The 17,154-nt window shown below is 29.5% G+C and overlaps 1 protein-coding gene across 3 annotated transcripts in view; it reads right to left on the bottom strand.

The window, feature by feature from the left end:
- Positions 1–932: 932 nt before the first annotated feature.
- Positions 933–17,154, bottom strand: part of LOC130902427 (uncharacterized) — a 41,682-nt gene continuing 25,460 nt past the window's right edge. The window contains exons 3-11 of one of the 3 annotated variants that reach the window (XR_009060391.1): positions 16,755–17,102; positions 16,003–16,275; positions 14,292–14,699; positions 13,251–13,473; positions 13,134–13,193; positions 12,916–12,972; positions 11,768–11,937; positions 4,280–9,733; positions 933–4,227 (exon numbers count right to left, since the gene is read on the bottom strand). Coding sequence is in view for 2 of the 3 variants with exons in the window: in XM_057814573.1 (XP_057670556.1) it covers positions 9,587–9,733; positions 11,768–11,937; positions 12,916–12,972; positions 13,134–13,193; positions 13,251–13,473; positions 14,292–14,699; positions 16,003–16,275; positions 16,755–17,102 (1,686 nt within the window). In the remaining variant the exon portion in view is untranslated. Of the gene's footprint in view, positions 9,734–11,767; positions 11,938–12,915; positions 12,973–13,133; positions 13,194–13,250; positions 13,474–14,291; positions 14,700–16,002; positions 16,276–16,754; positions 17,103–17,154 lie in introns of all 3 variants that reach the window. The other 2 variants (XM_057814573.1, XM_057814574.1) reach the window with 2 other exon arrangements.

The raw sequence follows: 17,154 nt of genomic DNA on the forward strand, positions 1-17,154 counted from the left end.
TTGGCGTTATATTTGTTTGAATCATAATTGCTCACAGAGTTCAAAAACAAATTTTCTTTTTTGGAATTTGTTTTGATCTTGCCATTCAGGATTATTGGAAACATAAATTCTGTAATAATTCAGTGCTGCAACTTCCAACAGGAATTAAAATTTTTTTGCTGTCTGTCTTTGGCAGGTATAAGGTTGAACCATTTGCTCAGTAGTATCAACCCTCCCATAGTAGCATTATCATACAAAATTATACTTGAATTGGAGATGATTTGTTTTAAGCAAAGGCCTAAGTGAACATTGAGATTTTATGATTATACACTAATACACGTTCAATGATTACTGAAATAGAATTAATCACTCAAAATTCTGTTTGCACAGAATTTGAAAACCATAAATCCTCGATTCTACATCGGTAAATACCCGGTATCAGTGACCTGCTCATATACATTACAGCCAACTTCTGGACAGTAAATTAATCGACAAATTAAAATTGCAACTTATTTCAAATTTAAAATTTTATTTTTAAATATAAATCGTTCTAAAATAAATGAGAAAGGATTACAAAAAGTGTTCAAAAAACTATATATTTATTGAAATATATCACCTTTGGTAAAGCTATAGTGGATGAAACGTGTAATTGACTGTTTATGTAGTGGTAGTTAATGATTTTAAAAATTCCAAAGTACCTGCCAAGATGTATAAAATTTTATATTTTATTAACTGGAATATAATTTTCAATTATAATGTAAAAATTCCATTTAATATATAGTGACTTCTTAGAGAAGGCATAGAAGTAAAACAAGATTTAAAAAATATGTTGAGCAAATGGTTTTATTATTTGAAACATAAAAATAAGAAACTCACAACCTGAGAATTTTTTTATGGCGTGTACAGATTTAGTTTTTTTTTTCTTTTAGATATTCAATATAAAATAAAACAAGTAATAGCAGCCATGTTTATTTGTAAAAAAATACATCCTTACACTTGTAGAGCCAGTTAAACATATCCAATACCAATAAGTTAAGACACTCAAAATTTCGAAGATTTTTACAATAAATTTATACTTAAAGATTATCAATTATTGCTGGTTTTATTATAAACAAACCTTTAGTAAAAATATAAAGACAAGCTTTCAGCATTTGAATATGGAAACCATTTTTTTTACTCACAATTACCTTGTTAATGGGAACATTTACAAATTTTTTTATACCTGTAAGTTCATTAATTCGTCTTTTATTCAATAACTCAGTATCAGTACTACATGAAGTGTGACATTCCCAGAAAAAGAATGAAATATTCACGGATTTTTGTCAATTTGGATATAAACAATTCAACAATGAGTCAACAAAAATCTTCCGTAAGATCGAAATGAATTTCTCTAGTATACAGGTGGTTTAAAGCCAAGAATTTGGATAGGATTTTGGACAAAAACGCAAACTTTTTATATCACCTGGAAAATCACATACTACTATTCGAATATCGATAAAAATATTGCTCAGGAGTATTTGGATAGAAACCTCACTAGAACGCAAATTCACATTCTCTCTAGCAAGCAGCATTGAAGGCTCTGTAAGCACATCCTAATTAGCTTGAGAATATAAACAAACTCTAAAAGCACTAATCATAATGTGGTAAAAGGTTATCAGGAAGCAGACAGCCTCGTCAAAAAGATTGTGACTCCATATATTGGAGCAAAGTCTTACTATGGCCTCGGGTAATATCACATCAACAACCAACTGAACAGATGGCTAAGGAATCAGAGAAACACTACAAAATATTCATATCATTATACTACTGATCAGTTTTGTGACAAGATACTACCCCAGAAATACAACCTCAAGACGATAGGCATAGCAAAAGACGACAACTGCAGATTCTACAAATCTAACCTAACCTAACAAGCCTTCAAGACATCAGGGCATCTACTCTGCGAATGTTTAGTCCATTTCTGCAATTAGAATTAGGTAGCTCGAAGGATTAGTTCTAATACCTTGGGAAGTGAGACATAGCAACCCACAGAACGACTTCCAAACAATCTACAACTTGTTGTATCAACAAAGAAATCTAATTTGGAACGAAGTCTTTGTCAGTTTTATAGTCCCTCAATAACTTATTTGATTTTGTGTTATATCTTTTTCGAAAATAATAAAAAACAATTTCCAATTGAAATGCTTCCTTAATTAATCTGGTAGATGGATTACAAATTGGTTTAATTGTTTAAATTTAAATACGATCAACTCAAATTTTTGAAAATCAATAACTTAGAACACAAATGAACTATGTTTCAGGCTACTTTTGGAAAATTCGATGTTAAGTTTTGATACATGCGTAATTCTTGTGAAGAAACCTAAACGTCTTTTGATATTAAGTAAACTTTGTAAAAATATCACACTCGTTTTGGAACCTGTTTTTGATTTATTTATTAAACACAGCAAATTTTTGTTCTAAGATATCGATATGTAGAAAGTACAGAAATAATACTGAAAATAAAGTCTAAAAGTTTCATACATACTTACATTTGTATGTGAAATGTGTGTAAATGTGTTCTATTTACATTGGTATATATCAAGTGAATTATAATTTCAAATTCAACAACAAAACACGTTAGATCTGTTTAATGAATAATACTCAAAAGCATGTTAATGGCAGCTAAAATGAAATAATGGTAAAATAAATATTTCTGTATGAACTATTGGGATACGAGATAATACTTACACCTTCACAGAGTATTAAAAATAAAATGTCAAAACGAAATTACAACGACGCTAGTGCAAATAGAATTTATGAAACGAAAAATGTTAGTGAGATGTTATCAGAAAAATTAAAAAAATATCGATTCAATTTTGCTGTTATAGCTTTTGAAATATTACTGTCAAGATACTAATTTTACACTGATTGATAGCTCACGCAATTTAAATAGATATTCTTAAAATTTATTTACGTTTGAAAGCTTTAGATGGATTTGGATGTAAAAATCATGTCTCAATGTATTTTTAAATATGTAAAATTTTTAACAATAGTTTCTAAACAATTCAGAGTTTCATTTTTTATTTATAGAGAGTATAAAATTCGATTCGATTTATAATTCTTGCACTATGTACAACTGTATTTTTATTAATGCTTTTACACTACCAATTAAATGATCAAAATTAATTATTGCAAAGTAGAGAACAGTAATCAATCTACCACATATATATTTATTGCATAAAATATATTCAAACTTCACTACAAACTTTTTTATAAAAATTTATCACAACCACTAGCTTCAGTATAACGTTTATAATGAGAAACATGTAAAATATTAACAACATGAAAACGAAACACTGATTATTTAAAAAAAGTTTATAAAAACATATAAAGAAAAACCAAAATGTCAAATAATCCTCAGTAATACTTTCTATATGTAGAAAAATCATCTAAGGCTCTAAAATAATAAACTACATATTATTTACCTACCTAAACTGTAAACAACAATTGCATTTTATTTTATAAAAAATGAGCAATATTCTGTTATCTGTACCATTGACCAAGACAAAGAAAATTGGTAGATGATGAGAAAGTAGATATAAAATAGAACGTTATATAATAACTGAAGATATTTCAAGATCAATAGAACATTGAAAAATAAAATTTATAAAAATGAAAATATTCCAAGATTTAAATACTTGAAAATCAGCACCCAAGTAGTATTTTTTACCATTAACAACAGTCTAGTCTAATATAATGTATTTTATTTTTTAAAAGTATTGGAAAATATTTTACACAATATAAGAAGTTCAATTTGAAATCTTTAACCAACTAACTTCTCATCTACTAGAGCGTCGCAATAAATTACACTAAAATAAATTGCTCCGCTTGATTCCAACACCAGGCAACCAGAGTATGGCGGGAATGTGTTGGTGAGAATTTGTGTGCAATGTTCTGTATATGTCGTTTCTGTTTTTCCAGTGTTAATGAAAAACGACAATGTACATTATAATCCAACACACAGTGATTAAGGATTCACTTGAATTAATGATTAGTAGCACCGTCTATGATTCATAATTGGTTATATATTTATGGAATGCGTGTAGAAGATTGGTCTAGACTTACACCAAAACGATTAAGCCGGTACTGCACGATGCATTCAACGTTTGCTCCAACATTCACCTTCCAATGTACGACTGAATATTGGAAGGAAGGCTGGATTCAGTGCTGCAACTACACCATATAACCAACGTTTGCACCAACATTCACCTTCCAACGTTTGCACCAACATTCTCCTTCCAACGTTTGCACCAACATTCACCTTCCAACGTTTGCACCAACATTCACCTTTCAACGTTAGCTGAACATTGGACCTAGCGCTGCAGACATGCGTGAAAAAAAAATGCAATGTGCGAGTTGCCGTTATTGGTGACGCGTTTACATAAACTCGATTGTTCACCAAATTACTTGGAAATATGTGATGAAAATACAACAAATATAAATTCTTTCAAAACAAACTGGATGATACTGGCAACTTTGATTTTTCATAGAAAACACACTTAACATTCATGCGCAAGAGAACAAAAAATGTGTGGTTGGGAAACATTGGAAGTAAAACATTCGTCGAATGACATGCGGACTATGAACACATGATGCGTCTAACATTGGAAGTATTGGACGCATTGTGTGGAACCCGGCTGGCTTAACGTCTGGTAAGCAGATATACCATCAATGATGCAATACAAGTAATTTTTTAAGCAAAATTTTACTCGAACAAAATACAAAACAAATCAATGAGTGAAAGAAAAAGAACAAAGAAATAATGATCAAAAGTTTCTAACATATATTTGGCCACTTGACAGTGGAGCAATACTGTAGGGCTGGATATAAAAAATACATTTTTTATTAGTTCTAATGGCATTTAAATGTTCTATTGACCTTTTTATTACATTTTTGTTTGATAAAAATATAGTAAAAAATGTATAATTAATTATTCTGCAATAATACTCAAATAATGTCAAAGTTATAAGTTTTATATTATAAAAAAAATTGCGAAAAAATATTTATTAGTTTGTTCGACTATTTAGCCTATATTAAAAATAGCTCTGGAAATAAAAAGAGGTTACAAAATTCGAATATCAGATTATTAATATCTTTAAAAATGTACTGCTCTTTCTATTAGTAGAAAATAAAAGTTTTGTGAATAAATACAATCAATCGCATTTACATTTGAATTATATAAATAAAACTTTCCGGAAGACACTTCAATACCATGCTGTAATTCTAAATACTTATACCATTTTTTCGACTTTCTAATTATTGTGTAAATAACCTAGTGGTAATGATAATGATGTTATTTACATATAAATCATCTCCATCTGTTGGCACTAGTAGTAAATATTATCTAATTAGTTATTTAATAATTTCTGGTTTCCTTATGTACGAGTTTGTGTCGACTTGGCTCGTTGTTTATTGAAATCAGCGAAAAACGTGATAAACATTTCTGTTTATATTAGTTTCCTTATAGTCATTTCAGAAATTACTCAAGATCTCATAGTTGGATTGACTTAATGTTACCACTGAAGTTTAATTATCACACTCTCCTTCAACAGAAAGTCATCATGAAAAAATATATTACAGCAATATAATGACATATTTAAATGTAAATGCTTTGATGGTAATAAACTTTTTTTGATATTTCAAACTCTACAAACAATTAACTGTCACCACAGCTGCCGCTTTAGGCTTTCACTAAAATAATTTATAAATAAAATGTAAAATACTGGTTTCCGATTTATTTATAAAGCTTAATACACTAAAATCTATTATAAATTTATAATAAAGATAAAACTGATAAAAAAAGAAATATCACTCGTGGTTAATACTCCAGTTATGAACGACTCACAAAAAACGTTTTATTTATATTAAAAAAATATATAAAGACAAGGAAGTTAATAAAAATGAGTATTTTGAGCTTGTTTTGTATTTTTTCTGTCACTTCACTACCTAATGTTCTTCTCGATTAATCAACCAATATTGTGCAATTCTAACTATTTTTCATATTAGTGATAACAAAAATTATATCAACATATAACAGAATTTTTTATCAAAAGTAAATATACAATTCCTGACTAATGTGAATATACTATTCTAACTTTCTAGTTGGTAGACAGAAAAATACACACACAAGTCACAATTATGACAAAGTTAAGTAATTTTGAGTTCTGTTTAAAAATATTGAATCTGTTGAAATTATTTGTTATGTTATTAGAAGATTTAGAATAGAACATATTATATATACATAAGAAAACTGATGAACATTTTGTTTTTTGTATTTAAAATAAAAATATGTGGCATTTTTTGTGAGTTGTTGTAACTAATAAAAATAAATTGAATACTACACTTAATTTCATAAAAACTAAAAGTGGAAGAGATTCCTGTTTTAATATCATCAAAGTTAATTTTATTGCCTTAATACTTTTGGAATCATGTCCAATGATACTCACTAAATTAATTTTAATAAATAGGAAGACAATTTTATACAAGTGATGTAGATATTTTAATAGAATTCTCACTCTTCACAGGCAACTTTATAACATGAAAATTTTAAAACTGATCCAAATAATTAAGCAATGCCAAAAAAATCTATTTGAGACCGGCTCTAAAATAGAAATTTTCAGGTATATATAACAAACAAGTAACATTGATACTTATAGTTATCAATATAAAAACCTGGTTTATATAGATATCAAATAAACAAACTAAATGGATGTCAAATGATTCTATTGAAAGCATTGATGTGTGACAGAGAGTACTGGTGGACACACAAAATGACGCTTCCTAGTTTACTTCAAATTGGCGTCTTACAAGTTAGATCGTATCGCACGTGATCATAATTGCGATTATAGAACATATGATAGACAAGATGTCAAGTGATTCTATTAAAATCAGTGACAGAAGGTACTGGTGACAGTTGACATGACGCTACTTATGACGTGACTAATAATTTTTAACGGTTAAGATAGTTATTTTTATAATTAGTGAAATCGTAAAAAAGTTTAGTTTAAAAATAATATAAAAAAAGCGTTAAAACAGCTAAATATCTTTCAAAAGATAATTTTTGTAACATTGGACATTCTTCTAAAATTCATTTAATTGTCTAAATATTATTTGTTACCATAAAAACAAATTCACGAGTATTTTCTTATTCTTGGACGGTTACCTTCCCACTCATCAAATTAATAAAATATTTTTAGTATTAGTACAAAAATCTGTTCACGCAATATCAATATTTACCTAAACTACGAAAGTATTGTTAAGAGGAATAAAGTAATAAAAAATATTCCCGAAATTAAAAATAAACACTAAGGTAATATAATGGTACTACTGGCATAAGCGAAAGTTTGGTTATGGTCTCTACTTGACGTCTGTAAAAAATGTATTATGTATTAAAGTTCATGAAAATATCACAATCGGACTTCGTAGAAAGAAAAATAAATGACAAATACAAAAGAAACACAAAATGAGTATTATCGTGTAAGTACGTGTTAAATAATTCAAGCAAGAGAGCATAGTATAAGAAACGGTTGTTAAATTGTATATGTAATAAAACTTCATTATATAATTGATTCAAGATATTAAGAATCTGAAGTTAATTTCTTCAAAAAGCAATTGTTCTCAAAAAAGTTTTTTCAAAATAAAATCTACCAAGGTATTTGTTTGTTAACATTCACCATAATACACCTGATAGTACTATTAGAAGCTCTTCTAGAATATTTCTGAAATGGCATCTCACTCAGTAGCGGCTTTAGTGTATACATAAAGGGGTACTGCTGGAGAGATATTTGATTAAGGTAAACCTACCTAAAAATTCCCAAAACTTTACGAAACATTAGTTATGTTGGCAACACTAGAATGGAACGCACATTATCTATATCTTTATAACATAATCTTTCAAAAAGAGAGCTGAACGGGAAGGACGGAAATCCGGGACTACGGATAAACACAAGACCATTCCAAAAAAAATCTAAAATCTTTTTGCCTGATCAGAATCTGATTATCCCAGTTTTTGAAAACTTATTAAAAGAGTGCGCCGACAGAAATGCTATAAAAGTCAAATTCCATTAGTTCGTTTTTTCAAATAAATGGTTATTTTATTATAAATTTTGCCTTTTTTAGTATAGATTTACAAATTTCAGTCAGTGATATAACCCGCACTGATAGCTTCCAGTGAAAATTGAATAAATTACTTACATTTTAAATAATGAATGCAAATAAATTTCAGAACCAAATTTTTTCAGGCCTAAGTAAACTAGTCATCTGGAAAATAAGAAACAAGTATTTTTACATAATATATGAATTCTATATCTCTATTACTTTCTGAACAATCATCAAAACTTATGTATCCATCAATATTTTTCAGAAAGTTTCCTTTCCTGTATACTCTCCCAATTTTAAACAAAAATGTTTCTTAAATATTTAGCAACTTTAAAATACTTTTTATAGGGAGAACAATACACCATTAAGTTGCAGTACAATGTATTCCCTAAGCTATATCTACACCCAATCAAGTCATATACATACAGGACTTTTCAGAATAATTCTTCATTACTCATTTAGTTCGATTGGCACATATAGTGTTGAATTTTTACGAAGTGATTTAAATGGTGGAATTGGTGAGTGACTTGAAAGTTCTTATTCAAAAAAAAGTGGAAAATAAAAAACTTAATATTTAGAGAAATATCAACTCACTGACAACATTTTTCATCAATTCATCGTGAACGACAAGTTCCTCAAAAGTATAAAAACTAACTTCAGAAAAGTGCTAAAAATCTTAAGATAGTGCGTCCTGAATTTTTCAAATTTATCCTTCTCAATTGGATACAGTTTTAGTCGTCCTTTGTATTATAAGGAACAAGCTTATGGCAACAAGTCGGGAAATGTTTTTGCAAATACTGAAAAACCATATTAAGTAGAGAAAAGTTTCTTTGAAGAAATTAACCAAAAAAATAAAATATTACTAATGCTGCAATTTTTGCCATATGTTATGCACCATACTTTCGTGTCATTTAAAATTCAATATTTTTGAATTAAATAATTTTCAACAAAAAAAAAGTAGAATTCTGAATTGATAGTTTAAGTACCTCTAAAATATTAGCTTTTGGATACTGGTTTACATTTGCTTTTTGAAGAATTGTATAACTTACAGTTGCTAAAATTGTGATAATTCAATGCTTAATGGTTTTGAATTCATGGTTATAAAATTATTTAACTATCAATTCATTCTCCAGCTGGCATCAGAAATAAACTAAAAATTCAAGTACAACTTACAATAATAAACACAATTTACAAAGACGGCCAGTCATAACAATGATAAATACATAATCATCACAAATTGGAGAAATGTTCGTTGACGGGCAACGTCGCTATAGGCAAACTTTCCCCCCAAAGTTTCACATTGTCAATTACAAATGTACAAATTTTTCCATTTAACAACTGTTCCTTAATATTATTTTGGTAAAAAAACTCAATGTTACGGTTACATTAAAAATCTAATACTATTAAGTAGAGCTGGTATCACTGGATACTGTTAGTAAAAACTAATTATCTGTAAATAATGAAAACTGTTTTAAATTAATTCACCCTCAGTCATATGTGTTGAAACAAGGTTTAACGGTAGGTCTGCTATGCTGTCTTCATCGGAAACGGCTTCCCTTGTAGAGACTCCACTGGATTTCTCTAATGGCAAGAAATTTGGTAAAGGTGGACCCTGAAACTTGAGGATATTATAATAATCCATACTATATGAACCACTATACAAATTATTGTTTGTTGATATTTTTATTAAAAATAACTCGTCTATATTATTATTAAGAAATATGTACATTTTACATCATTGTTGAGAGTTTAATTGACTTGAATGGTGAAAAATACAGTCGAGTGAAAAATGTTTTTACATTTTACATAATAAAATTACACTTTGTTGTTCATAAATAACATAAGTATGTGGTATTAAAAATATTTTTTTGTTACATAGGAATATCAATAGATAAACTGCTCAAATTCAATCTACCATTGTAAATTTATTTGTAAAATCATTTTTTATAAATTATTTTCTTAATCTAATAAATTAGCGTTTGAAAATTTGAGACGAATGAGGTAAATTAAAAACTTGGAACATACAACAAAAAATTTAAACCTTCATCAAAAGGTGCCTATGAATTATCTGCAAATTTTTTTGGAAAAACAGGTTGAGTTTGGAATATAGTTGAACAATTACGAACCGAAAATGGAGATACACTACAGAAACCAGAAACGAACATCGAGACAAGCATTTAATTATAATTCGGTCGAAAGAAAAAGAGAGAGACTTGTGCGAACATGGAGAAGGCCTATCGAGAAAGAACTGTGACAAATAAACTTGAGGCTTCAGAAATAGCTAAAAACAGAAGGAAATGGAGAGATTTCATCACCAAAATTGGACAGACAAAATAAGGCACGAGGATAGCGACTTTATCGTTTTACCACATGCGCCCTAAAATATATACATGAAAACAAAATTGTAATTGAAACGGTATTCAATATCTTAAGTTTACACCATATAAATATCCAGTTGACCTCTGTATACCAAAACTTATAGAGCTGATCAACCGTGTTGGTACAGACATTGAACATTTCTTCTGCCTACCTCTATCCAAAGTATGAGAATGGCTTTAATTACATTGACATTTATAGAAAATATATATCAATACGTCCTAAAATAGATCAGACACGTTTATTTGTCTGCCATTAAGCAGGAAACTATATCAACTAATTAGTTGGAAAAAATACTATTGCCAAAATTCCTAAAAACATTGCAGAATTTTTAAAACTGACTAATGCCATCAATTATACCGGGCATAGCTTGAGAAGAACCTCGGCAAGGTTGCTTGCAAATTTTGGAGGAGACATTCTTGTTTCAAAGCAATACTGAGGTCCACGAATACCGCTGAAGGATACATGCAGCAATCTCTTGTTAAAAAGCAAACAATTTCGAATCATTTTATGGGAGTCACTGAAGTTGATGAAATAGATTACGATCAGCCCAGTACGAGTACTTCCATGGGATACCAACTGAATAATAATGGAAATAAAACGAAAAGTGCGTTGGTTCTAGTTCTCACTTCTAGTGGTATTAGAATAACAATTGCTTAAAATTGCAAACTAATTATTCTACTACAAATTAGAACTATATGAAAATAACGTCTCTGTAAGTTACACTGTGCCTACTTCTTAGTTCTAGTTTTTTAATAAATTATGTTAGTTTCATTAATTAATTATTATTGCGGGAGGTGGAAAAATCATATGTATAACATTGGAGTAAGGTCCTACTTTTTCTCCCTTGAATGATTATTGCCCGAAACTATGCTTTATGCAATAAACTTCATACTTGGGAGGAAAAGTAGCATTTTCCTCCTTTGTTCAACAAATAGCTATTGTTGTTAACTTCAGGAAAAAAGTTGTATATGACCAGAATACAATCAGATAGTAAATCTAATGTAGAAATGTAACAATATGTTTTATCTAATTGTGTGTGAGACAAATATAGTATTAAAATCGATCTGAGATGATCTCTACATGTTGAAACATCCTTAAAAACATTACTGTGTTAAAAATTTATTGAGGAATTTTAAATATTTTCTAATGTACTTCCGATATTTGTGCAAAAATACTATAATAAAGCCAAACCTCTAATCTGGTTTAGAATAAGATAAATAATGATCTCGAGAGACATCTCCAATTTAATCATTTAATTTCCCGGAAAGATTACCTGTATGTGTGCGCGTGACGGAATCTTCGGACTACTGTCCGAGTTAGAATTAAAATTATTTCGATGTCCTTGTAAGGCCATCACCAAATGAGGTTGCAGTTGACGCCTCAATGCACTCAACATATCTTCCGTGTCGGATGATTCTGTATTGCTTTTTTCCTTGGAAGATCCTACCAATAGGATAGTATCAATTAGTATAATAAATATTTAGCTTTTTGGATAAATTTCGAGTGATACTCATTACAAGGTGTTTAATTATATATTTTTCCAATAAAATGTTCCTTCAATTCACGAACAAAATCCAATCTAAATTTAACTTACCGAATTTTTCCAGATATTTTATTAGTTTTTAAATATATTTGGAAATATAAATGAAATTAGATTTCATGGCTAAATGATAAAAATTAATGAGTATATTTAAGATGAAGGGTGAGAGTGCCATGGGAACCATTGAGTAAGCTTCCATGTATATTAATAAATAGAAAATCTTCCAAAGTAAAACAAAAGTCATTAATCTTTTATATCCTTATTTTTACCGCCTGGAAAGTGGATATTTATAAAATAAACATTTGTAGAATAAGAAAACCAATCAGATTTGCTTTTCAGGTGTCCTTTGAGGTTCAGATTACATTTCTTCTACTTACATCTTTTACCTTTTTTCTCAATTCCTTCAAAGTTTATTCTGTTTGTTTTCAAATTATTCAGTGGACCTATCCATTTCTATATTTGTTTTCCCTATTATTTTTATTTTTATGTTCCCAACCTCCTTTATTTTTCTCGTTAATTTTTGTTATGTTACTTGTCTAACTTCCTGTTCTAGTTCCACTGTTTTTGTCTTATATTTCCATTACATTTATTCAAGTCTCATTTACTCACAAGAAATTTGCATTATGTGTATTCTCTATATTAGTTTGTCATTTCGATTGTTCTTTAAGCTTTCAGTTTTCACATTCATTTTTATATTTTTGTGTCTGGATACTGTTTAGTTTACAACATAGTAAATTTTTAATCACTTAATTGTCCTTTTAATTGCCTCTTTGTCTATTTTCCCATCTTTTGTAAGTATACTTCCAAAATATTTATATATCGTTACTCTTTCTAAAGTTTTTCCTAATGTAGAGATTAAAACATTAATGTGAGTGACATACCTTTAACAATTTTTCCTTTGTATGTGTGAACTGGAGGATTACTGAATGGACTGAATTCTGTAAATAAAAAAAATTACATTAAAGCTACATATGATAAATAAGTATGTTTTATTTGACAAATAAAAAAATGCCAACCATTGATAAAATTATAATATTGTTTCAATAAAAGAAACTATAACTGTTAAATTTCAAGAAGTATTTGAAATGATTAAACTTACGATCAATTTTTCCTCTGAATTGTCCTGGATGATTACTGAATGGGTTCTGTTCTGTATATTCTATGAAATAGATATATCAATATAAATGATGTTTGAAAATAATATTGAAAATTTTACCTTTGGGAGGAGGTTTTTCTGATTCTGCTGCTTTTGGCCTTCTACGTCGTGTATGAATTGTGTCTCTTCGCATTGTGACAGGCCTGTCAATTCCATGTAATTTGAAATAAAGACCACAAGCATTACATACCATCTCTCCTCTCAGATTACGTCTCCAAATCGTCGTCGTCTGAGTACCACAATTTGTACAAGATATAGCTACCATTCGTTTCAATTCCATTCTCTAAATACAAAAATTTCAAATAAAGAAACAAGATAAATTCACATCAACTAAAAATAAGATAATCGATAGTTTTAGGAAAGATAGAAATAATTGTCAAAGAACATTTTAATTAAAAGCTTTTGATCCTATCCCGAATGTTACAGCTTAGGGAATTTGGTTAAACGCAAATAGAACAGAATTCAATTGTTATGGTCGCGTGGTAAGGACGCTTACTCCTAGGAATTGTCTTTCTAGTGTCCCTTTTCCACTCCAAAGTGGACATTATTCATTTACATTTAATCAGTTGAAGGTGAAATTACAACAAAATTACAAATAAGCTATAATTCCTAAACATTTTGGCATAAGGATACCATCTAAAAATCCCTACAGTTTCTGCTGTCTATTCTGCAGTAGTAAGTTGATATTACTGATACTATATTTCTTTTACAATTTTGTTATTTTTAGTCTCAAAAGTCTTAGATTTAGAAAAACCACTGCCACTCAACAGATTTTTGTGTTTTGGCATCCATTTATTTTGTACTTGAAATAAATACACAGCATAAGGAATGGAATGACTCTGAAATTATATTATATAGTTATTATGATGTGAACTAATTGAATTAATAGCATGGTAATTAAAACTTACTAAAAGTAGAATTATTCTAACGATTTCTTTTCTGGTAAATTTGTAAAGGGTGTCACAAAAAATAAATAAAATTAAGAAATTAAACCCATAAAATAAGTTAATTGAGATAATTGAATTAATAGGTATACCGAAATACAGAATTTTTGAAGACAAAAATCAAAAGTATTTTGGCTTTATTATTAAAAACGCTCACCTTTCCCTTTCCCATATTACATAATATAAGAGAATTATCAGGCCCATAGTCATATTCTTCATTATCTTGTTCCATCGGTGCCCCTTCAGGTGGAACAGTTGCTTTTGAAGGATAGCTTTGTTTTCTTCTACAGGCATTTTTTTGATTAATACTATCTGCTTGTGCTTGTCTCTCATCGAATAAAGTATAGTTTAAAACATGTGGTTGTGCTGGAGTTATGGTCATACCTAACTTTCGACAGGTTATGAGCTTCCTCAGTAACTGGCTTGCTTCCCCACTTAGAGGAGGATTATAACCATTTCGAGAAAGCGTCTGCCATACTGAAGGATCAATTTCATTTTGGTTTAACACTGACTCAGAAATAGGAGATGTTGCGCTATTTGTTGAATCGCTTTGCTCCTCGGTTACCTAAAAGAATCAATAAATATTACTACAAATAACAGTGGAGTATGTGTAATTGAGAATTTTATACGCCTAGGGTCTTTTTGTCAACAAAAAATAAAGGTGCATGCTTCAAAGTTGATGGAAAAAATTATAATCATTTTGATATGCTAGTCTGTCTTACAAAAAAAATAATATATGAAAACACTGATTTGACATAAGCAGAATCGAAACTGAATTCCACGGATTAGATTTCTAAGTTAAGTCAATTTAACCAACCTTTAAAAGACAATCAGTAGCTAGCAAGAGAAGGTACTGAAGGTTTTTTTTAACATCTATTAGGTGTTGCAATCAGTTATACCAATTAACATTGAGCAAAGTAATATGAATACAAACGTGAAAGTCAGTAATCCATTGATTACTGTTTCTTTAAAATTCTAGTATAAGCTAGAGATCTGGCATCATATTTACAATATTCTTATCCAGTTTGATATTTACTTATATTTATTTTAACATTTACTCAAATCTAGTGTTTTTGCACAGTTTAGTCTATATTGTTCCTGGCTATTGTTCAGTAGATTAACCGCCAGATGGTTTGGATGTAGTTCCAGCCATTTTACATAAGTTGTATCTCATGATCTCTTCTCTGACTGTAAGAACTTTTAGATCCATAAATATCTCATAGTTAGGCACATACCAAGGGGCATTAACAATCTGTTTTAATAATTTGGATTGAAATCTTTCCTGTGTAACTGTATTCCATAGCACCAAATCGACTTTGTAAAGTAAGATAGACTTAGATTCATTGACTTTTTGCACCATCTATTTACCAAATTACGGATTATGGTTTTACTTATATATTGAGGCCATGATTGGTTTAGTATTGGATGAAACTATCGCAGTATCATCGGCGTATGTAGCAACTGTTGTGTGTGCTGTTGTAGGGAGATCAGCTGTGTAAATCAGGTAGAGCATGGGGCCCAACACACTACCCTGTGGCACTTTGGCTATTATATAAGCGTTGAATAATCATCTTGATAATTAAATCAGAAGTACCTGTTAGTTAAATAAGATTCAAGTATTAGGTAAAGATCTTGAGGCATGTTAGCTTTTAGTTTGTATAATATGTGTAATATGCGACACATCGAGGAAAACAGCGGATTCCAGGTCATTCTAAATTTTTTCAGTTAGTCTATCTACTTGCTCGATTGTTGAATGTTGGTGTTGAAATCCAAACTGGTGGTCCGAAATGATTTCATTTCTAGTTAGTATGTGCATAATTCTTTTTAGGAGTATCTGGTACTAAAGGTAGAATAAAAATGGTTATTACCTGAGACATATCCACCTCTAATCGTTCTGGATCGGAGCTATTGCTTGAAAGGGAAACAGCATCAGCTTCTTCTTTGATGTAACTTATTTCTGGCACACATGTTAATTTTTCAGTTTTCTTATTCGAGAGATCAGTGGGTTCAATGGAACTGGTATTGTCACTTTTGTCATTATCAACAAACCGGCTGAAATCTTGACTTATAATCCTAGGAATATTTGATATCTCCACATTACTACTTTCGGGGGTGTAATGTAAAGCACTGGGGGGTTTTACCTAAAAGTAATTGGACATTAATTTTATTTTTTTTTGTTGAAAGAGGCGAACAAAATTACGTTGGAATTATGCTAACATAGAAAGTAAAGTATTTAAATGAGCTGAATGTATTTTATGAGAGCAGTTTTGACAGTTTTATTTAGTGATTAGTTCTGCTTCGATTAAAAGTTGTAGATATTGTTTCTGAAGCATTTAATAGTCATTCTTTTTACATATAAACACCCTTATTATTGTTTTCTTGCTCATTCGCTCATTCTTTCAATTTTTATGAATTATTCATAACTTCAGCTAACATTCATTTTTCTTATTTCAATATATTATTATTACAAGGTATTTAAAAAATTGGTTATTTTTGGATTTTTCTTTTCCTCACTCTTATCTCTATTAAGTTATCAACTAATAGTATACTAGAGGAATAGGCATGAAAATTGTTTATTTATCAAATTTGATACTTAGAACAATAAAAAAATTTTTAATACCTTTATTAACGGTTCACGCAGATGTTCTTCAGTATTATCCTTGGATAAATCCATAGAAACATCTTGAGGAGGTAGAAGCGTCTCACTTACTTCAACTTTGGGAACAATATTTCCACTACTACTTTCAAATTCCTTAGGTTCATGAGGTACGTCTTCTTCATCAGTATATACAGGTTCCTTTTTAATTTCCACTGGCTTTGTTGCTACTACTTCTGTTGGTTCTCTAGGAGAGTTTGGAACCTTTTTTTGTAAAGGTATCACTGGTTTTTCTATTTTAAAATCAAGAGGTAAAGTATTTATGGAAGCGGTCAGATTTTCAAGAAGTTCTTCAGATTGCTGCTTATTTTCCTGTAACAAAATAACTCTTTTAACAGTACTGAATTAACTATTCATTGATATG

The sequence above is a fragment of the Diorhabda carinulata genome, chromosome X (assembly GCF_026250575.1).
Source record: "Diorhabda carinulata isolate Delta chromosome X, icDioCari1.1, whole genome shotgun sequence".
Classification (NCBI taxonomy): Eukaryota; Metazoa; Arthropoda; class Insecta; order Coleoptera; family Chrysomelidae; genus Diorhabda; species Diorhabda carinulata.